Raw genomic sequence first — 24821 nt, 5'->3', positions numbered from 1 at the left:
TTGTTTGTGAGAAAAAGATCAAGCGTGTTGGCTGTATGGTTAGGATTGTCCGGTATCCTTGTAGGTAAATGAACAAGCTGTGCGAGGTCATTAGTAATTGCAAAAGCCTCAGAATCTCGACCAGGTGGGTCTGTGTGACTAGAAAATGGAAGCCAACTAGAGTTGTGAACATTAAAATCACCAAGGAAAATTATCTTATTGTTAGGCAAGTTGGACTGGAGAAAGTCAAGTTGCAAAGAGAGGAAGTCAAAGAGTTCCAAGTGATTAGTGGAGTTGGGAGAAGGGTAGAGACAACAGATAAATTTGACAGAATGAGGTAGAGAGAGCTTTTAAGTCAGAGAAGATCGAAAAGAGAAGATTCCAAATTACCAAGTCTCTGACAGGGAATATTGGAATGGACATATGCACAAGTACCACCTTTGAGGCAAAAAGAATCACACAACGAATAATTTGGGCAACTGAGATCAGCCATGGTTGAAAGTCGATGATGACTGACTGTGGCATGTGTTTGAATCTGGAGTGGGGAGAGGGGGATTACGGGTGCCCAGAGGACCACTTGCCTCAGCCCTGTACTTTAAAAGGTCATTCATAAGAAAAAGATTGAGTGTTTCTAATCACATGGATCCAGGTGAATTCACGTGATTAGAAAACTGAAGCCAGCTGGATTTGTGAACCTTAAAATCAATAAGGAAAATTACCTTGTTAGTAAAGCTGGAATGGAGAAAATTATAGTAAAGAGTAAGAGAAAATGTATGAAGTAATGAAATTTCTGATATGTCATACGCACAGAAAGAATATACCCAGCTCATTGATATTATGTAGCCTCAACAAAGTCCCCTGAATACATATTACTTGGACTCCCTGCAGTCACTACCTGAAAAAACCGAAGCAGCGAGATTATATACTAACTGATCTGGATGCCTAGATTTACCAATAGGTTTGGTCTAGCAGCGAGCCTGAGGACACTGTGTTAGAACTATAACCTCGAAATGTAAGGAAGATTGGATCTCACCATCATGTCAAAAAACTTAAAAGACAGCAACTGCTGCAAGATGGAAGAGGTGTGGTCTGTTGTAGCTTTACTCTGGAGACAAAATATAAGTTTCACCTCTTCAAGTCTCCAGTATATATCAACACTTTTGATAATTTTCTCACCAACAACCATGCCAACTATATGATCAACATTAATGTAAATCTATGCACCTGAGATCACATCTTGGATATTGTTTCTGCTCCAATAGAGCTTCTCTCTCATGGCTCAGATTGGCACTAGTTTATGAAAATCATCTACCACATGGTATTGCCTGGTAACACAGAGAAGCACCTCACCTTGATCCTGCTTATGCTGGCTCACACCTGGGTGGTTACCTCCAGTATACTAGGTGCAGTATTTCAGGACTTGCACAGAGGGGTTATACCTAGGGTTACTAACAATTGCACTATTGTGAAGGTGCAAGCAGAGAATTTGGCTATTGCATAACAACCAGACTTCACTTAAATTTTGTCCACTTGACTTACAAGTATCACCTGAAGAACAGTTCCATCAGCATTTTAGACTCCCAGGTGGCAAATTCTATGTTGTCATACCTGAGAGAATGTCTGCGACAAGTCTTGAGGACCCAGAGACTGTTCTCGGTACTCTAACTTCTCTATCAATGCTTGCAATTCTCTGAGGTTTAGTTTTTTCTCACACTGTTTCATCTTGTATAATGATGATCTTCATCCATTGATTGGAAAATCTCTCAATATTTTTGCCAATGATAGCAGAGTATATTCCATTTTCCAGTTTGTGAACTCCTACTGTACACATATAGCTTCAACTTTGAATACCCACCACAAATTCCTTAAATTGTAAGCCTCAGGTAATTCACCAATGTTGCAAAGAAAACTTTGTTAAATTCAATCTCTTTAAACCTGTCCTGTATTATTTCTTGCAAAAATGAGTCTACTGCTCGCATGTTCATCTCAATAACAATCAGATTCTAGACAAGATCAAACATTTCTGTTACACTGACTTCTAATCTCTCAACACGAGCACATCACAAATGTTGCTTCCTCTGTATCCAAAAACTGTTTTTCTTTTCACTCTTGGTGTAACTTTTTATTTAAACAGCTACTCACTCTTGTCCACAAATCTCAAATCTGTCCTACTGTGGAATGTTGTTCATATATCTGGGGTGGTGCCCCTAAAACACTCTCAATCTTCTAGACAAGTGGTGTCTAACCTTTTCCTGTACAATGGCCATATTCAAAGTTAGATTTGTTTTTAAGGCCGCACTGAGTGATTTGAGGAAAATTAGTGTTACATTTTCAATGAAGTGTACTTCGCATGCACTGTCATCTAGTACATGAACATGCCAATCACAGCGAATGACAACAGTTTTCGTTAATATTTTTGAAATTAGCTCTGACAATGTAAAGTTTAACATAAAAACACACACTACATTTTAAGATTTTTTATTAAGCATTGAAAAACTTACTGCAAAAAATATTACAGGTAGGGCAGCCATGTGGCTTCGTAACTTAAACCTCTCACATATTCACCCCAAAGAGCGGCACAGTCTTTTAAATTCATTTATTTCTGCTTATTTTAGCACTGAATGTACACAGTTCTTGAAATAATTAATAAAATTTAAAATGCTGCTTTAGTACACTTTCTGCATGGGCCGTATAAAACTTATTCACAGGCCAGATACAGCCCGTGGGCTGTAGGTTGGACACCACTGTTCTAGACTGTTCCAAAGAGAGCAGCCGGGTTAATTAATGACCCATCTCTTACAAATTATTTGCTCTTTGTCTCATGGATGTTCAGTTTATGCTGCATTCTTTTTTATAGGTACTTCCATGGGCATTTTGCTTTCAAATTGGCATCTGTAATTCTGTACTCTCTTTCAAACCAGTCTGAACATGTCCCACAACCAGTCAGTATCTGTTTACTATGTAACTAAACTCACAGAACCAACTTTTTCTCTTCCCTTTTGTCCCTTCTATTTCAGTTCTCCAGAACAAGCTCCCTTCACATGTATTGCTTGAAAATTACAATCCTAGAAATTCAAGTCTAATGTTGTCAGATATGTTCAGTCTTCTCAATGTATGCAAGGTATTATGTACTGCAGATTCTCATATCTTTCATGTTTGGGATATTATTAAAAAACCACAATAACTGCTTCCAGTTAAATTTTATTTTATATTCACAGAGAATCTGTGTTAAAACTTCGTACTTAGACAGTGTATTTACAACATAGGTAAATGCTGTGAATATTTTAACAATGGGCTCACAGTTTTTCCGACTTTCTACCGAGTAAATATGATCGGTCACGGAAGTGACATCATCTGCGGTTTCCACTAGAGGCACTTCCCACGCTCGCACTACTAGTAGTGTGATTAGAGTGTGTGACGCATTTTTCGTGACCGGTATGATATCTCTAGTCAGGGGCGGATTTAGAAGGGGGACACAGATGTGGCTTATTACTCCCTTAACCATGCGCATAAGTGTATGTGTAAAACTTTCCTAGGTCTATCTAAATAAACTTAAAAACCTGGTCACCATGCCTTGCCTTACGATGATTTGTTATTTTGGATTTTTTTTTTTTTAGGAACATTAGCAACTAAGGCTATATTGCTCGGGGGGGGGGGGGGGGGGGGGGGTATGCGGTGGTCATTCCCTAACCTTTCCGCATCCTCCGTATTTGGTGGATCACAGGCTCGAACCCAGGTCTAATCAAGAAGCATGTGCTACGCACTGCTGCTCCTGCTCACCTGGCTACGGAGGCACCCCTTACAATGACAACTGGATATGACAGTGTCTGGAGTTCTAAGTTTTTAGAATTTTTAAATAGTATGACATCACAATCATACTTCCTGAAGTTACTACTGCAGTAATTATGATTGCAACAATACAAATATTTGTCAACAATTTCTTTTTTCATCTCGCATTTTCGTTACATTCCATTGTTAGGTTCCCCTAACAGCCGCGTATATCGCTTCAACTACAAGATCGGTACATCAATCGGTGCTGTTTTACAGAGATATTTAGATACATTGCACTCGCAAGTATACATCTCTTACTTTAATTATCATAAATCCATCATATCTTGTCTTCCAGAAATTATGAAAATCTGTGAGTGATCAATAAAATGTTTACAATGAAAAAGCTCTTTTGTTTAGTAATTGATATATACAAATCAAAATACCTAAAAGAAACGAGAAGGATGTTTCGCATAAACCATCTTTTTATTCATTTTTTTTTTTTTTTTTTTTTTTTTTGATTTGGTAGTTGTTGGCGCATTGGCTTCTGTGGCCATATTGCACCTCCCAAGGTTTTTGCAGTACTTTGATCCAAGCCCGAGGCGGGAATCGAACCCACGACCTTTGGGTTGCCGGGCAGGTACTTTACCCACTCGGCTAGCCCGGTCGGCGTTTTTATTCATCTTTTTTTTTTTTTTTTTTTTTTTTTTAACAACTAGGGAAATATAATGAATACATTTTTTTCATAATAAAATTTTAATATTGCAAATAAAAAATAACATGAAATATTTCCCATATCACAAATAACATAAAAACTATCAAAAAATATTCCACAATATAAAAACAAATATTACATAAAAAACAAACTTTCTAGAAAAAGTACACAAAAAAAATCACAGATTACATTAAAAAAAATTATTTCACAAATATTCAAGAAAAGTGTATTCTAAAATTTGCCAATTTACTTCTTTATTAATATTTGTTGTCGATCTTCTGCTTTGCTCAATAGCCGAGCGATGATTACAGAGGAATGATTTGATGTAATGATCCGGATCAAATTAAAGCAATGGTTTTCCATTTAGATGTATGATCATCATAATCTGCAATGTGTTTAATTGTCACAATATTATTCATTACTCTGTCACAATATTATTCATTATTCAGCTTCAGCACTGCTAATCGCAATGGTTTCAAAGAGATTTTCTGGCTTTCTTCGTTGAAAAGGTAATTTCACTCGATTTTAAAGATAAACTGTCTTCGACAAAATCTCTAAAATTATTAATTTTTATTTCATATTTTATCAGAAAACTTAAATTTCTTATTTGGTTTTCACCGTCTTGCCACCGAGACGAAAGTTCTTTCGCATTCCACAATTTCGGGTAGCATATGTTTAAAATTTATTTCAATGGTATCGTTATTTTCTTTATTTAATTTAAAATCACTCTGTTGTATTAATAACTTATCCTTAAAAATAAAACAATGCATTTAATAACTTGTCATGACATAATTTTACTGTTCTTACTTTCGATTTTGATTCTTTCAAATTCTTTCCACTTCAACATGCTCTCAACTTTAGCTTCATAATTTCCTTCAGAATTTTTCAAATTAGCAATAGCATTGATAGTGCAAATAATTAATTTATATGCTTTTACCATCGTGATTCTAAGCTTCTGAGAGGTAAGAAAGCTCCTGCAGGATATCAATCATTAGTGCTAAATGGTTAAGTAATTCCAGATTTAAAAGTCGATTTAATAATCCAGAATATTTAACTTCTGATTCAAAATGTTTGCACAATGCAGGATAATTCCTTTAACCCGCAATTACCATGCACAAGCTACTCATCATGGCCCGAACACACGACCGATCTTTATAGTGTCCACATCAAGTTCTTTAGCAATCATCGTTAATTCGCGCTAGTTTTTTGGAGATGGGTAATACAATTTTTTTTTTTTTATTATTATTATTATTATTGCCTGTGTGCCATTATATTTTAGAACATTTTCTACACAGTGAAAGGCTAGACAAAGTTTCAAAATCTTCCAAAATTTCATTTTCATAAAGTTTATATAATATAAAGATATTATATCTTAGTTGCCTCAACCCCCCACCTCTACGTTGCTACTGTCACTAATTCTTTGAATACAGTGCAAAATGTCGGAATTACACGGATATTCAGCTACTGTGACCATGTAAACATAAACAGGAGAAATTTACTGGAAGGCATAGATCACTCACTTCTCCTAAAAACATATGCCCGTTTGTCAGAGTAAATGGTAACCACAACACAGGTTGACCAGAGGTTATAATCTGTGTCGAGAATCTTCTTAATCCTCTGACTGGCTATGGAAAACATATTGACTAGTGCGACTTCTCGGTATGTGACTGCATAGGTTTTACAGACACATTGTGAAACGGTAATCCCTTTGACCCTCAATTCGCACTTTCTAATTACCTAAATTGCCTAAAGGCCAGAGGTGAGAACAATGTAATTGTCCTCACCTCTCCTAATCCGTTCGTTACATGGAACTTTTCTTTGTTCAATGGAAACTATTTTAAATGTTTTTAAAATAGTTTCCATTGAATTAATATAATTTCCAAATAATTACCAAGGGGAATCAAAAAAATCTGCTATAAAGAAGATCATTAAACTAAGGTCACACTGTAATTAAATCAAAAATGAAGCAATTTTAAAATACACAACCGATCAATTGCACCATTAAAATGCTGGGAATGGGGGCCCGCTTGCCCCACCGTATTTTTGGCTCTGGATACTCAATAATTGCATTCAGGATTTCATTTGTAAAATAAATGATCGTCTCAACTTCTTTATGCGGGAAATTTTCAAAAAAAAATAACAATGGGCTCTTGTGAGCCCAATATAGCTGATCACTGCCTATGTCATGATTGAATTATACAAACTATATATATTTATATTATGAACATGGATGTGTGCACACACACACATATATGTATAAAAACACAGATACCACTTGTTCCTTTTTTATAAAGAGGGATCATCAGTAACTACAATTTTGTTTCTGTCATTACAGAAAGGATGCTAGCAAAATTAACTACTTGTGTAAAGCATTGTATTTGTACAGTAACCCCCCCCCCCCAAAAAAAATCTAGTGACCACATGACCTGATCATCTCTAATAGAATCTTAGAATATGCAAAATTCAGTAGAATGTTCATATTACTGTCGTATATTAAAGGGGAAAAAAAAATACATTACACTTTAAAGGACTTTGGAAATAATGAACAGTATCCACTGAACCAGGCTTAACACTGAACAGTATCCACTGAACCACTGCTCCATGTCTTGAAGCTGATGGCATCATAAAATATTTTCATAATAAAACAAATTTAACTCACAGCTGCTGATAAAACTGGCCTTGCTTTCATTTATTAATAAAATATCTGATAGAGAAAAAACTGAAATATTCTGAAAACTTTTTCTCACTCACAATCATTTAAGTAATTTGTTGAAATACTGTTAACAAGACAAAATTTATATTACTCACAATATTCAATATATGCTTTCAGAAAGTGTCCAGTGAAAGGGAAACTTTTGCACAAAATGAGAAATTTTACTTTTCTGTGAACTTGAACTTACAAAAATAGCAATTCAATGTTAAATGGCGCCTCCGTAGCCAGGTGGGTAGGAGCAGCAGTGCGTAGCACACGCTTCTTGATTAGACTGGGGTTCGAGCCTGTGACCACCAAATACGGAGAATGCAGAAAGGTCAGGGAATAACCACTGCATATCCCTGGAGCAATATGGCCTTAGTTGCTAATGCTCCTAAAAACCAAAAAACAGTACTGTTCAAAGAAGTGTGATATAAATTTTCAATAGTTTCCCTTAGGTGCTGTAGTTCCAAACTTTCCCTATGTGTTTGTCTTATTCATAACGGTGCCTAAAAAGGGAGGTGAGAAAAGAAAGTGAGCAAATCTAAGTGTTTCTGATAAACTGAAAGCAGCTGAAAAGTTGGAGCAAGTTGTGAAAATAATTTCTGGCATTTATAGAAGCAAGAAAAAGCTCAAACCGCTTGTTCTAAAGTTTGATGTTGGTGCAACAAATATTGCAGAACAACTTTTGGTTATAGAAAACATATGAAAATGGCTCAAGGAAAAAAAATTGAAGAAGCTATGCACAAATGGTATATGCAGCAATGTTCAAGTGGTGTGGTGTTATGTATGTTGCTGAGCTCTGGGCGGCTGCTAATAAACTTGCAGTGCTCATGAACAAACTTTAGTGCTAGTGATAATTAGTTATGGCATTTTCATTAGAGCAAGGTACCATTAAAAAAAGATATCATGAATCTTTTGAGCACTGCTAGCTAGTATTCATCCTTTTGGAAGCCATCTCAAAATGTGATAATTAAAACTCATGATTCTGCTTAGCCCAGGTACATAATGCTGATCTGACTTTTATGCCATTCATTGCCCAAAAACAGGTGGTCTATAAACACAGAGCCCTGGTCAGTATAGAAAGCTAAGCACAGACAAAATCTCAGCAATGCACACACTAATAGTCATCAGTTGAAGTCTGTTGTAATGGAGAAATCAAGGTGATTCAAAGCACTGAAGGACATCATGCATTAACTCCTAATCACTTATTATAGTTCATCCAATGTATAGTTCACACAGGAGATTACCTCCGACTGGTTTTAAGACCACTTTGAACCTGAGGTTCAACATATTAGTTGAAGTCCTCAAGACCTCCCTCCAAGATGTCAAAGCTTCATTGACCAACAATAAGTTTGCCTCCCTTGACAGAAAAACTCACAGCCACAACGGGAAGATTATGTGCCTGACTACCACCTAAAACAAATGCTTTGATCTAGACAAAGTATCAACCTGTTAAGCAAAATGTTTTACTCGAAGAAGTGCCTTTAAGTAATGGTGGGTTTGAAGGACGAGCAGTACAAAGTGGAAAATAACAGGGGACAAAGAACTCTGCAGAATATTCACAACTATAATCTGAGGTCTGACATATTCATTTGAGGTATCCTCGGAAAGAGATGATCTATCCCCTTTCAAATGAACGGAACAAAATCTAACACACGTCAATTCTGACTTCAAGAGGTTCAAAATAGTGACTAACATAAAACCTCACTGGAAGACAGCAAGTTTGGTTCCACTGAATTGCTGAATATTGATGAGCAGTTGGAAGCTGTTGAGAAGATCCTGGGTACAAAATTCTCAATGAGGAAGTGGTCACCCAAGGTGTTATTACTTGTACTGTCGAAGAGAACCTGGATGGAAAGGAGATATGTTCAAAACAAATTCTTCAGAAGTCAGAGAACTTGAGTATGGCTATACACTTCACTTGGTTTGTCTTTTAGACTCAAACTCTTTCAGCCTTATTATCACCACCTAAGGCCTAGAGAGAGAATGATTTGGTAGAAGCATGAGAAAGCCATGCAGTTAAAGTTTGACAGCTTCAAGATTCGCAACCCTCAAATCACAAAGATTCAAATCCATAGTAAGTACCAAGGAGAGATTTTCCTCACTGTCAACCATCCATCGGCCTTCCAGTGTCACACATCAAGACTTCATAGCTCTTCAGAATTTTGAATAAGCTTTATCCAGAGTTTCTGTAGCACTGTTGCTGTTCTTGGGTTTCAGGTGCATCAGCAACAAACTATATTATGGTGTCTACTACCACTATACAGGGCAGCAAAATTTCAAACGATTCCACACAACTGGTAAAATGTAGAAAATAGAGTAACCTTTTCATAACATTATACAGTAAATCTTGTTAAATTTAAGTTAAAGGGACCAAAATATATCCACTGTTTTAAATGGCAAAATTTCAAACGATTCCACACAACTGGTTAAATGTAGAAAATACAGTAACCTTTTCATAACATTATACAGTAAATCTTGTTAAATTTAAGTTAAAGGGACCAAAACACATCCACTGTTTTAAATGGGTTTGAAGTATATGAACAAGCTCAGAACAAATCGGTATTAATTAATCAAGAGGAATTTAGTCACTCTTATTAACAAGATTTTTGTGTGCAAAATTTCTTAATTTTCATTTAAAACAGATTTATGAATATACAGTTAATGGTTTCATTTAGTAAATATGAGAAAAATAACAATTATGTTGTGCAGAAATTCAGTATCTCACATGATAACAGGACTGCAAACTTTTGTTTCTGCTGCCATTATGCAATTCAATGTACACAAGCTATGCATAAAAATATGTGGTTGTTTTTTTTTTTTTTTTGTTTATTATATATAATTGTACATACCTTTGAGAGAGAGAGAGAGAGAGAGAGAGAGAGAGAGAGAGAGAGAGTATCCATATATCTGGATATTATCTACTGTTTTTTTTTTTAAAATGACAAAGTAACACTGTGAAAATTTCTTAGTTCTCATTTAAAACAAATTTATGAATATACTAAATGTACCTGTTGCAAAAATTTTGCAATTGGTAACAGAGTCTTTCTCTAGCTGTCCTAAAGAAATGTAGTCAGTGTTTTGCCGCGAGCAGGTAAGCCAGTACACGTCAAATCCTTTCTCATTTCTTGTACCTGAGGAAACAAATTTTCTTTCGTTTCATCATCTTTACGATTATTCAAAATGTGCACAGTGCGTAACAATTTCACACGTACAAGATGTAATACAGTCTCTATAATACTTTTTTGAAAATATTTTTTATTTTCTTGTGCCCTTCTGGTAACCTTAACATGCTAGAATGATCTGACCCGAGACATTGCTAAATACAATTGGCCATGACTAAAACAGAGTTAGTAAGCGAAATTCCGACTATCAAAAGTTTGCCCTTGACTTTAATTTATATTCATCGCAAAAGCCAGCTGAATAGGAAACTGCAGTCTCTTAAATGAGAATGGAAAAGCCGAATCGGGTGGAGTCAAATCTACACACGGTAAGAGTACTCATTTTCCTTTAGCTTCTCCTGTTATTATTTCTAGATCCAAACAATTCTGATGCATAACTTTCACTATACGTCTCATACCATTGATCAGTCCTTCTGAAATTGTCATATTCTGCAGTAAAATAAAATGATCCCTGACTTTCTCACATTTAAAATGCAAGGCTTGACAATGAACACACCTTTCACTAAGTAAGCCATATTTCGGATCCTTAAATGCACATTCAGACCGATTCTGGATGCATTTTCAGGAGCAAGAAAATGTGTGTTTCTTCTTTGCTGCAAGGTACATTCAACACGACCAGTCAGAGTAGCACATGGCAGTGTAGTGGGGCTAAGGTAGGCAGTGCTAGTAGACAAAACTGACTTGTTCAATAAAATAAAACTATTCGGAATTTTTATATTTTCTCATTTTTCTGCATACCTAGGAAGAAATATCTTCAATTTGAGACCACTTTCAGCTCGATTGGTTGGGCCTAGCGTTCACAATGGCCATCTCGAGAAAATGGCTTCTGTAGTTAATTAATAAATACAAGAAATATAACAATGAGAGAGAGAGAGAGAGAGAGAGAGAGAGAGAGAGAGAGAGAGAGAGAGAGAGAGAGAGAGAGAGAGAGAGTAGCCATATTTTTGGATATTATCTACTGTTTTTTTTAAAAAAAAGTTACTTTTTTTGCATTGTTGTTTTCAGTAAACTTCATTTAAGTGCTAATTGCTCTTATTATGCAAACCAGTGATTAGTTAACATTGTTTTAGAACAGCTGAGATGGTAAACAGAAAAATTCCCAGTGTCTGAGAAAACATATTCGAATACAGTTAATGAAGTTACCTTGGTTGTGGAATTAAATCTGTTTAATTAATCTATTTTTTCTCTCTTTGTGCACATAAGTCACTATTTACTGAAAATAATACCCATGAAAGCTGCATGAAAGGAAAATATTACATGCAACAATATATTAAAAACAAATAATGCATTAAAAAAGAAAAAAAAAAAACCACACATACACATACTCACATATGATTTTAGGGGTGTTAGAATAATTCAATTCAAACATGCAGGTTTTTATAACATTCATCTTTTAACATGGCTCATCAAAGTAGTATTGAAAATGAGAGAAAAGCTCCTGAAAGTTTCATGGTTAATCTCTGTAAATAGCAACTTAATTTATGCACACAAAAATATATTCCACAAAACCAAGGTAAAATTTACAGCTGTAATTAAACAAAAATTCTTAAAAGTCTACCTACCACAACTGGACTCTTGCTCTCACTTGGCTGTGCTAAAGTCTGTTTGTTTGTTATTTGGTTTTTAGGAGCATTAGCAACTAAGGCCATATTGCTCCATGGATAGGTGGTGGTCATTCCCTGACCTTTCCGCATCCTCTGTATTTGGTGGTCACAGGCTTGAACCCCAGTCTAATCAAGAAGCGTGTGCTACGCACTGCTGCTCCTGCCCACCTGGCTACGGAGGCCTGCTCTGAAGTAACATATAATTAGTGAATGGCTAATTCAAGAGCACTCTATGACTAGCATACATAGTCATAATTAGCAAGAGTAGTTGAGCATTATGTTAGGAAGTTTACAGAATGAGCAGCAGTGCTAGAAAAGAGAAGTGTCACCTTTTCTAGGGATAACACGAATTAAACAGCAATAATATCCCAAAATAAGGATACCGTCTATTTAGAAAGAGTGTTCAGTTATAAATCGTAAAAAAAGCACAGTGCATGCTTTAAAATATACATTGTATACACTAAGCTGCATGACTATTATGGCAGCAAAAACAAAACTCAATGATCTTTGTTTTTATGTGCTAGAAATTGAAAAAGATTTCCCAGCTTCATTGTAAATTCCTTAAGAAGAATTGTTAATTTTTTTAAATCCTCCAATGGGAAAGTTATTTTTTTTTCCCCTCTGAAGTTCATTTATTATCGTCCTCTTCCAATTTGCAAAATTCAGACACTTGAAGATGTACAGTACCTATATTGGGAAATGTATTTTGTATAATTAGCGATCAGTAGATTTTTTTTCTTTTTTATTTATTTTTTTCCCCTCATGGTGTAAGCAACTTGGATTACATGTGTACCTGTAATACAAGTTACAGGGATTCTCCATGATTTCACAAAAAGTTATTAGGGAAGTGAACAGAAAAGTAAAATTTAAAAGGTGCCATATACTACATAATGATATTAAATTTTGCAAGATACTAGCAAATTTTCATTATAACGATGTTTGCATGTAGGGTTTCAGCACTTTTTTCAAATTATAGAAGTTATTCAATTGTCGGACATAACTCAGACTTTGAATTTCACTGCCAACATATTTTGAATAATCTGTACTAAAATGCACATAAAACTCCATATTGCTGGTTGAGGAATCGTACTGACTTCAAAATACACTGCATTTCAAATAATCTGATATTGAATTAACAAGGATATATTGTAGCAACTTTAGAAACTATATGTATAGCTGCAAACCTTTGACTTTCAAAAAGCTGGAAGTCTGGTAACCATATTCAAGAGGAAAACAGATTTTTTGGCCAAAATAGGTAGAAATAGGAACTCTTTTGCAAAAAGCAGTTCTTCACAAAAAAAAGGAGGAAAACAGATTTTTTTGGAAAAATGCAGGAGATAAGTTCACACTGCACTTCTTCATGTGCCTTGTCCGGTCTCCCAGAAGTTGGTGATTACTAAGGAAAAAGCATTTCTGTCTTCTGCTAATTTAAATAGTTTTTCTACATTTTGTATGCCAGTCCATTGTTGAATGTTATACAGCCAAGATGTTTGCCTCCTACCAATCCCCCCGTTTTCCTTCAACCTTGCCTTTTATTATTTTATTATCAACTGAGGTAGATGATATTTTTCTCTTCGCAGAATATGGTCAAGATAAGGGATTTCCCTGCATTTTATGGTAGTTAAGGTTCTTTCTGTTCTTACTCTGTAGAGGACTTCGTTGTTGTTTACAACAAAGTCCATCCATGGTATTTGCAGCGTCCTGCAGCATATCCACATCTTGAATACCTCTAACCAGTTCAGTGAACTTACCTTGAGAGTCCATGTCTCAGCACCATATAAAAGTATGGACCACATGCAGCTTTTGGACATACGTTGCCTTAATTTCACACTGCACTAGAAACTTACTTTCACCAAAAAATATATATTTTATATTAAAATACACAGGATTTTTTATTAGTACAGTATAATTTTTAAACATTAGTAGTAGTAGCAGTGGCATATGATGCAAGAAAGCAAGTGTACGAGCTTATGCAGCATCAGCCAAAAAAAAAAAAAAAAATTACAAAACAATTCCCTCTAAATGTTTGTCCAGTTCCTCCTTAAATTTATTTAACCTATTAACTTCCACAATGACAGATGGAAGTTTGTTCCAGCAATTAACTGCCCGCTGGCTAAAGGCAAATTTCCGCACATCAATTCTACATCTGTCTTTCCTCGATTTGAATTTATGCCCCCTTAGGTTCGTAATCTGAACAAGTGGAAGAATCCCATCAGAATTCAGCGTGCTCAACCCAGTGAGCGGAATGAAGAGGATCCCTTCATTCCCCTCACAAATCTTACCTAACATTTTCTTGACTGCAGATTTCTGTTTGGATTGTCTATTAAACATCAAATGATTTTGATTGCCTCAAGAAAGAACATTATTGCAGACTTTACTTCCTACAGAAACAATGACTTGTTTATAACAATGGCTCTGCTATTCAGATTTAGCTGTCAAAAGATTTCCACAGCTTCACCAGAAAGAGAAGATCCGAGGATTGTTAAAATGCCTAGGGGCTTAAGATAATTTATGATATTTCCCTTTTGTACTCATCAGTTTCCCCAACCAAAAACCACTGTACATCAATTCTTCCTTCTTTCATAATGCCATCTGGTAGGTTCTCATACTGAAATTAGCAGAACTGGTACTGCAAAATATTTTTGATGTGTAAACATCTTTGGCAGCACCTACTAAATTTTGGACGGCAGTAAAATCAATTTGCCATGATTTTGCGATGCAGAAATGACATCATTCCATTTCATAACAAAGATGGTTGGTTGTTGTTTTAAGATTTTATGGCACATTAGCATCTAAGACTAAAGGTAAACTGCAGCCATTATCAACCCACTGCAGGATGGAAGCCTCCTCAACAATTCATGTTCAGGGAAAAATAGATCATAATCTGCCACGCTGGTCAAGTGCAAGGTTGGCAGATCGACCATATTTAGCAGTCAGGGGCTTGAACCCAGGTCTACTCAAAGAGCGTGTGTTACTGCACTCCCGCCCTTACCACTCGGCAATGGAGGCCGCATCTAAGGCTACAATGCGCCAAGTCAACATAACAAAGAAAAATGGAATCAGGAGAGGAGATCTCGCAAAGGATCGTGGGCAGTGATGTGCTTAGAGCTGGCATAAACCAGCTGGTTGAGGGAAAAAATGTGGGAAAGGCAAAAAGAATAGAGTCGGGAGAAGAGATCACACAAAGCATCACAGGAGGTGATCTTAGATGTTCTCAGAGCTGGCATAAACCAGCTGGTTGAGGAAAAACATTTATGATTCAGGGCATAACACTTAGGTGGCTCTGGGCTAGCCATTGCCATCTGCAGCAGAAACCTTTGGTAATCAGAGAAATGGATATCTTGAGGGCAGTGATCTTGGATGTGCTTCAGCCTTACCAGTTGAAGTGCATGTAATGTAGGCGTTATAGTACCCATCTGTATTACTGAAGCGATTGTACATTTCCATCAAGAGGCGTATCATAACTGCAAGCAGCTGGGCCGGTCAAGAATATTTGAATCAGTTTGCGATTGAGAGATAACAGACTCCAAATTACATGTATGAGTAGAATCTTTTGCTTGTTATTGGCCATTCTCTTTAAGTTGCAGAAGTCCTTATTAGTCATTAAGTTTTCGTATTTCTTTGCAATTGTGCTGAGTCGGTTGAGCGTGGCGAGCTTTAGATCCTCATTCATCTCGCTGTTTGCACAATTGTAAAAATTTTGAAAGGGGGTCTTCTTCTCGCAGTCACATTATAAGGCTATGCAGGCCATTATGGTATGCTTCGTCAGTCAATGTGGTAGTTGTCTTGAGAGATCATCTTACATATTTCAATCGTTTTGCGAATGTCCAAGTCCGATTCATGCAATTTACAATCTATTAAGAGTTCTTCATTGCCATCGTATATCTTGACATATATCACCTCTGACAGTATCTCTGTTTCCTCATTGTGAAATGGAATGTGCAGCACTCTGTCTTGCACTTGCACTCATTGAGATCCTGAGCCAAATCACAGTTTTGATAGTGTATTATGCATGGATACTGTTGTTTCTTGCAGATCTCGTAGTGCTGCATGTGTAATTTGCGACAAAGCATGACAGGGTAACATGATCCAACATGACAGTATTATTGTAACAATACAAATATTTGTATTGTTGCAATCATACTATTCAACAAATGGCTACAATCAAATGGGTAATTAAGCTATTGGTCTAACTTCTTCCAAATGTTGATCCAGTAGAGTAAGCAGCAGGCATGAGTATCCTATTTATCACTAACATTGATTCGGTAAAGTAAGTAGCAGGCATGAGCATAAATTACAGTGTTCATGATTTTGGTTCTAGCTGTTTGAAATTTAGTAGGCATCGTCAAAGATGTTTACACATAAAACATATTTCGTGCATACAGGGTACACATGCAATTTTTTTCTTTATTTTCAATGACTTTGAAAATAAAGAAATTAATGAGGGTACTGGAAAATTTTTCTTCAAATAACACAGAATCTATTGGATGGTGAATTGGTTCTCCAAATTGGTTAAACACACAGTTAAATAATTGCAGATACAGAATTTTAAGTTCTAAGGTTTTTCCAGAAGCAGAGTAAAGTTCGTTTTTTTTTTTCTAGGAATAAAAAAGTTTGCCAGCTATGAAAAAAGCTAAAGCAGGGCAAACTGTTTTGTAATCTTATTCTATTCTTGAGAAAGATTTTACAATTAAAAGTAAATCCAAAACAACTTATAATGAAAGTGGCTCATTGTGAAAAAAAAAAAAAAAAAAGACTATTCTAAATAGGAAATGAAAGCATTTGTCATATGTTAAAAAAAGGTTGTTTTAACTTAATTAATCAATTTCTTAATTCTTAAAATCTGCTATTTAGACTATAAGTACAAAACAGGTGGCCACAAATAGTTTTAGTTAAGGCAATATCATTATCTCTAATAAGATAGAAAATGTCTGTTGAAAGTTTAATTATCATCTTTTCTCACTATGGTTTGAAAAATATATTCTACTATTTTATTTTTCTAAAAAGTCTGGATTATGTGCTTAAGACATGGACATTGGAAAATTCAATTAAAGTGGAGAAATCATAGACTAGTTAAACTTTGACAAAGATAGTTTAAATACCTTTTTATAATTTTTTTTTTCTTTTAAGTTAAAATGGGGAAACGTTTTAGTTCGTCCAATTAATTTAAAGTTTATATACACCACAGAAATTATCTGGAGTTGTTTATTTAAAATTAAGAGGGAATAGTATGAGAAATAAAACATAGAAAAACACAAATAAGGAACAACCCCTGGTATTAGAAAGTTGTTTTAACATGGCAAAATAGCTGACAGTGCATATGTGAAAAGAATTTTGAAGTTTTGTTGAATTTTTGTGGCTGAAAATGCTAAACCTGTATAAATCTGTATTAGCTTTACATAAAAATCTACCAAGTGCATGAACAATCTTGGCAACAACCTTACAAAATAATACACACACAACCATATCATATTGACCATGATAGATTTCTTACAATCAACAACACATCTGAAAAATAAGTGAATTCTAGTTATGTTTATAGACTTATGTACAGAACACCATCAAATCCAGTACACCAATAAACTCTGTATTACAAAAAAACATTAAAGGCTAAAATATGCAGGAAGAGACCCAGAATGTTGTCTAAGGAAGTGAATCTCATCTCATGCAAACTTATATTCCCCACACTGCTGAACACATGAAAAACATTTGCACAATTTCAAGTGAAAAATCTCACCTCATCCAACACACAGTCTTGGTAGCACTTAGCCATCTAGATTGGCTTACACAATAGGACACAACCTTCTATTAAAGGCATAACAGTCTTCCAATGTATTAGGACAAGTGCATGAACAATCTTGGCAACTACATTAAAAAATAATACACACAGAACCATATCACTATTGACCACGCTAGACTTCTTACAATCAACACATCTGAAAAATAAGTGAATTCATGTAATAATTTATCCACACACACAATGGGGGGAAAGAATAAATAATTTAAAAAAATATAAAAAACTATATATATTATATATATATATATACATATAGAATATATAAAATATCGAAAATAAAGAACTTGAAATTGTATGTAAAAATTTGTTCACACACACACATCCACAAAAGGGGGGGGGGGGGGGGGGAATAAATATAGATACCTGACTAGCTTTGAGTATGTTTATATGCTCTTCCATCACTGTATCTCTGTTTTTCACCAAAAATCCTGTTACTTCATATTTAACATTGTCTGCAAAATGATGAACAATAAATGCTGTATTGGAAAGCCTTGGTTTTTCAAAATGTTTTGACTTTCTGCACTGGTCATAAAGTTTCTGACACCATGTTTTATCAGTACCTTTGGGCATCTAACATTTCAAAAAAAAAAAAAAAAAAAAGACTGCATAAGTTTTACCATTAAAAAATTTTAAATAACTAAATAAAAGTATTTTACATAACAAGAACTATCAGTGATATTTTTTCGATTTTATAATGATCTAATATTTCTAATGTTATAAAATATTTTAATGAAATTAAAATGGTTAAAATACATTAAAGTACAAAGTTTATATGAAAATTAATAAAACACACCAATTACATTTTGCAAAGGTTTTAAACAAATTAACCAAGCAACAGTCACGCCCCAAAAAGTTGCAGTGAGAATCATGTGGGCCTGACAGGTGACAAACCTTGTTTTTTATTTATGGAAAAAGTTTTTAAATTTTGAATTCTGCTTGTAGTATACCAGTCTATCATCTTTTTAGATTGTGATGCTAGTTTAAAAATTAAAAAGTTTAAAATTTTAAGTAACTTAAAAATTTTAAGTTACTTAAAATCTTATTTTAAGAAACTTTTTAATTTTGAATAAAACAATTTAAATAATGCTGCATTTTTTACATGTATTATTATTGAAATAAGTTATTTCTGCTGAAAATGGAAAAGTCACAGTAATAAAACATAAGCATGAAACTAACAGTCACTTCCATGTTTCCCTGCAGAAAATATTAAGAATGCAAAATTTGAAAATGGCGCACTAGCATATATTTCTGCTTATATTACATAAACAGAGCTTATGGAAACTTTTATCAATTCTGCTAAAAAAAATGATGACCATACAATATAAACATAAAGCTAATAATAGTAGCCACATCCATTTTTCAGTGCAGAAAGATAATCAGGAGCATATTTCAAATTATGCACACTTTTTATCTTCTTAGAATTCTGTTTGATATACTGCTTGCAGAAGTTAACAGGCTCAAATATGTTTTCAACAATATCTTTTAATTCAAAATATTTTAATATCAAATGACTGAGAAGTTTTATATTAAAAACAACAGGGAAAACTAAATTACTTATTACTCATTCAGTTCACAAAGTTCAATAAAAAAAATTACAAGGGTTGCATGGAACAACCCTTTCAAGAGTTCTCATATTTTTTGATTACATGTTTTCAGCTAATTACTCATCAAAATCCCTAGAATGTTCTCCCAAGTATGAGATGATGCAATATTCGGAATTAGAGAGTGTTATGGGAGTTATCTTAAACTATAACAGCAATCATTTGACATGCAATCAAAATATCGAAGTCGGTGCTGCGAGGTCACACATGCCTGCAATTCAACTAATTGCTCATCAGAAGCCCTAAAATGTTCCTTCCAAGGTTGAAACAATATTCAGAATGGAGAATGTAATGGTACATTAACTTTAGTAGCAACTGTTCAATGTGAAATCAAAATACTGGAGCAGGACCTAAGAGGTCCCACACACCTGCAATACACAAAAGTTGCAAAAAGGGTATCTGGCAGTAGATGCACATCTCACCTAATGCATGACCAATGCAAGGTTAACAAACATAAATCACTGTGGAATACTTCAGGTAATTTTTAAAAGTCACTGAGATATTTTTCTCTTCAATCACTGTACAACATTAGCCACTGCAGAATCTTAAAAACTTCTTATAAAAGCATTTCCTTTGAATTGTTTACTTTAGCTATTCAAATTAATAATGTGAAAACTATTGTAAAAGTAGTGGCATCACTGTAGTTACAAGCATGAACAATTTTTATTTTTTATTGCCTATTTTTGATAATTATATTCTTCAAACATAATCCCCTGTTTATGTGCATAACACATTACCATACGTATGTGTGGAGTTAAATTTCATCTGCAGACCAATCTTTCTGAATGCCCACGAGCAACTGACCTGGGGATTACGTGTCTCATGGCAAATGAAATTGTGCCCCCTAGAAAGGTTCACTCAACTCTGAAAAGATATGGAAATTAGGACTTATTTCAGCAAGAACATGTTGCCCATATCTCTCTAAGACTTCATTCAAGGTGAAGTTTGCCATCAACCTGGCTGCTTAAAAACTTGCAGATAATATAAACATTGGGAGGGTGATAAATGACCAGCACCAAGGAGCGGAGCCCCCCCCCCCTTAAAAATGATTTGGATAGGCTTTAGCAATGGCCAAATAAGTAGGAACTTATCTGAAGTTTTCTATGCAGTGCAGACAAGCAGAAAGGAGGCTCATGGAATGATTTTTGAATGCTTTATTGAATATTTTCTTGTTAGAGAGAAGAAATATAAGCCAACATTAAAAAAGATATTAAGATTCTTGAAAGGATCAAAATATAGACAGTGCTGGTGAGATTGGCAAAAGGGTATCCACATACGGAAAGACTTTGAATGTGTGGGCTACAATACCTTGGTAAATAGGTAATGTGGAAAGAGGGGATCTTGATTAAAGTCTATCAGGCTTTGCGGGAGTACAGTAAAACGAAAGAAGGTGAAAGTTTTACGGTTATAAATTATGCTAAAAATAGGAACTGCAAAGTACTGGACTGGTATCCATACAAGGAGTCAAACTTTTTTTTTTTTGTGAAGTGAAAGCCTGTTGCTTTCTTGTACTGTATGGCTAATATTAGCATATTATGATCACCTCATCTACCATATTATAATATGGTAGATGAAGTGATTCCCAGTTCTAACAACCTAGAAGGGTAACTCAACAATCGCCAGTATGGATTCCATCAGTGTTGATCCACTGGTGATATTCTGGCTTAAGTTACCCATTTATGGACAAATTCAATGGAAACGTTCAGTGAAACGCAAGCAGTTGCTCTTGACATCTCAAAGGCTTTCAATCGTGTTTGGCATAAAGATCTTCTAAACAAGCTTCCATCTTATGGTTTTCCAACTGTTTTTTGTAATTGGTTATCCAGTTTTCTCTCTGATCGCTCACTGAGGGTGATGGTAGATGGCTCTCTGTCTTCTAACTTCTCCACTAATGACGGTGTCCCCCAAAGTTCAGTTCTTTCCCCCATTCTTTTCCTCTTGTATATTAATGACCTTCTTCCATTGACTGGAAATCCTATGTATAGTTTTGCTGATGATAGCACATTGCATGCCACTTTACATTTTGAGAACCCTTGCCCTGCTCAATCAGCTTCAACTTCTCGAATATCCGCTACCAATTCCTTAAATGCCAATCTCCAAGTAATTCTCCAGTGGGGCAAAGACAATTTAGTTGATTTCAATCCTTCTAATACTCAGTCTTGTCTTATCTCACAAAAAAAGATTCTTCTGCTCCTATGCTTATCTTTGGTGACACTCCGATTTCTAGGCACAAGCACATTACAAATATCTCTCTTGGCACAAGCACATTACAAATATTGCTTCCTCTGCATCTAAAAAACTTGGTTTTCTCTTTCGCTCTCGGCATTACTTTTCCTCCAAACAGCTGTTCACTCTGTACAAATCGCAAATCCGCCCTACCATGGAATATTGTTCCCACATCTGGAGCGGTGCCCCCAAAACTTCTCTCAGGCTTCTAGATTTCATTCAGAAGAGGGCAGTTAGGTTAATTAATGACTCATCTCTAACAGAGTCTTTCCACTTGCTGTCTCATAGACATACTGTTTCTGCTGCATGCCTTTTCTACAGATCCATGGGCACTGTTCTTCTGAACTGGCTTCTATAATTCCCGCTCTCTCTTTCAAAACAGTCTGAACACGTGCCACCAACATCCATTTACTGTCCAACTTCTCAACTCTGCTGTCTCATAGACATACTGTTTCTGCTGCATGCCTTTTCTACAGATCCATGGGCACTGTTCTTCTGAACTGGCTTCTATAATTCCCGCTCTCTCTTTCAAAACAGTCTGAACACGTGCCACCAACATCCATTTACTGTCCAACTTCAAACTCACAGAACCAACTTTTCATCTTCCTCGTTTATTCATCAACTGCAGTTTTCTGGAACAGCCTTCCTTCATACGTATTTCCTGAAAATTACAGTCTACAGAAGTTCAATGTCAACAAATATCTTCTTTCATCTTCTCAACCTCCAACCGAAGCACAGTACTAAGTACTATAAGTTCTAATACCTCTCGTGTTTGAGGTTTTCATTTAAAAAAAAAAAACATAAACCACAGTACAGATTACAGGACTCATTATCATGCAATGCAAAGAGTGATATATGTCCCTCCCCTAACACTGAAGCCAATCTGTCTGTAGTTATGAGAGAGGTATTTTTAAGATTCTAACTAGTAGTCCTCACACTAGGTACAAGTAAGCTGGAGCAGACTTAGTTATGCTGCTGTATGCCATATCATTTTCTTTAGAAGTTTCTTTCTACTTTGACCAACGTAACACTTTTGTTAATCACCACACTGTAAGTTACACATAGGACATTTTGTGGACAATGCTTTGGTGGGGGGGGGTTCAATTTATTCCTACATGTTCTATTAACAATGTATCTACTAACTTAACAACATATCAACTTAGTTAAATTTGGCTAATTAAGTAAGTTCATATGCAATTAAAGTAAGTACAAAAAGAATTAATTATACATTAAGATCACACAATATAATTTAATTCCTAACTCTTCTTCCTGCTTTCTTGATTTTACAGTCACTAAGTGATAAAGCGGTATAATGAAACATGTGAGAATTATCTTTAGTTTCTTTAAGAAATTAAAGGCCATATTTTATTCAATGCAAGTAGAAGTACAGTAAACCCTTGCTAAGCCGTTAAAGTTAATCCAGATTATCCAAAATTTCGATACAGATTATCAAAAAATTGAGTACTGTACTTTGAAAGACACACGGGATTTAGGAAGGTAGACGAGTCACTCTGACTGAGCAGACAGAGACAGAACATAATACATAATACATCACATTGTCTTGCTTGTTGTTCAGTATTGTCATTGACTGAGTTGGACGAGCATTATTGCTTACGTCGCTTCATTTGCATAAGTATATATGTACATAAGTTAACATATTTCATATATTATGGATTTATATAATCGTTGGCTAAAACACAACACTACTGCCTTGTCGAGGTCTTCATATGTAGAATGTTTCATCGTTTTTGATAGTAATGCATTTAACACTATCAGATGTGCCTGCAAAATCCAATAACTTCCCTTTATGTTTTACGATTATGCAGTATAGTTTGGTTACCAACATTATAATGGTTCATTAAAGATTTAATAGATCCACCGTTTTCAAACTTTTGGATAATTTCAAGTTTTTGTTTAATTGAAAGCACGACTCTTTTTGCGTTTACCCATCATTTTTGTGATTTGTAAACAATATATATATATATATATATATATATATATATTTACTATAAAAAAGTGACATTCCTGACATAAATAATGAAACAAAATTTGTCTTTTTGCAGTACGAGGGAAAACAACAATCTGTGCGACGCACTAATACAAACTAAACATTTGTTCTCTTCCCCCCCCTTTAAGCAGGGTGTGAAGACAGCAGGGGTAGCGGATAATTGGTAGATTCATCTCCCAAGCATGACTTATAACACCGCTTCTCATCACTTACTTACGACTTGCAAAACATCTGTTTATACCTTTCTATTTATTAATTGAATTTTAAGATTTTCGGTGGATATTTTTTTTTTTTTTTTCTTTAATTTGGAGTCTTGAAGTATTGTGGTTAATTGAGAGTCTGCTGTGCAACTTCTGAGTCTTCTATCGATGGATAAATGTATTGTATTTTTATAGGTTTTAAATAAAGGCTCTACAGTTATATATTTTTTATTTATTTTTATCAGCACTACCTACTGTATGTCATTAAATTTTCTATTTATTTCTGTTCTAAGTCTTTTTGTCTTTTAGGGCAATCTTTTGCTTCACTAATTCGAATTATTGCTTAATCTGGATGACCTCTCCTCCCAATTAATCTGGATTAGTGAGGATGTAGCTACTGTATTTAACTTCCATTTTTATCTACAATTAAACCTTACTGGAATATAAATAAAAGTGTAAGAGAGCAGAGCTATGTGTGAAAGAGCCTAAAGAAACATCTTAAGATTTGGAGAAACACATGAAAAGCAAGTATTACGAAGGTAGAAAGATGTTTTACCATTTACATAAAACTCGCAGAACAGTGAGAAAAACCATAACTTAAGTAATCAAAAATGATATGAGTGAAATTAAAACAGAAGAGAAATATTCTCTTCTGTTTTACTTAATTACTCTGCTATTACAAATTAGTTACTGTGAATTGCTTAACAGGGGATCTTAAGACATCGCATGGGGCATGCTGTCAAGATTATGGTGAATCGATCACTTTTTGAGAGTACCTGTTGACTTTTTTTTTTATTACACAAAAATTACTGATTTTTGTTATATTTGTGTTTAATATTAGTAGTGCACTTGTTACTTGTATTTATCTGATAAAGTTGGCTAATTTGTTCTTTATTTGCTTTTCAAAATTACTTAAAAAACAAAAGCTGTCATCTGCTACCACTGTTACTATATTAATATAAGAATAATAACAGCTACAATTGTTATAGTATCGATATAATAATATAAACAAAGTATCAATTATATTAGTTACTGTGAATTGCTTA

At 34.8% G+C, this 24821-nt stretch overlaps 1 protein-coding gene across 3 annotated transcripts in view; it reads right to left on the bottom strand.

Moving 5' to 3' along the window:
- Nucleotides 1–24821, bottom strand: part of didum (dilute class unconventional myosin) — an 814019-nt gene that overhangs the window by 468409 nt on the left and 320789 nt on the right. For all 3 annotated transcript variants that reach the window (XM_090373351.1, XM_090373360.1, XM_090373369.1), the window contains exon 14: nucleotides 18104–18310. In XM_090373351.1, coding sequence (XP_090229477.1) covers nucleotides 18104–18310 — 207 coding nt within the window. The remainder of the gene's footprint in view (nucleotides 1–18103; nucleotides 18311–24821) is intronic.

The sequence above is a fragment of the Mastigoproctus giganteus genome, chromosome 1 (assembly GCF_048544385.1).
Source record: "Mastigoproctus giganteus isolate SK-2022 chromosome 1, ASM4854438v1, whole genome shotgun sequence".
Lineage (NCBI taxonomy): Eukaryota > Metazoa > Arthropoda > Arachnida > Uropygi > Thelyphonidae > Mastigoproctus > Mastigoproctus giganteus.
This window is presented reverse-complemented; position numbering and strand designations above follow the sequence as displayed.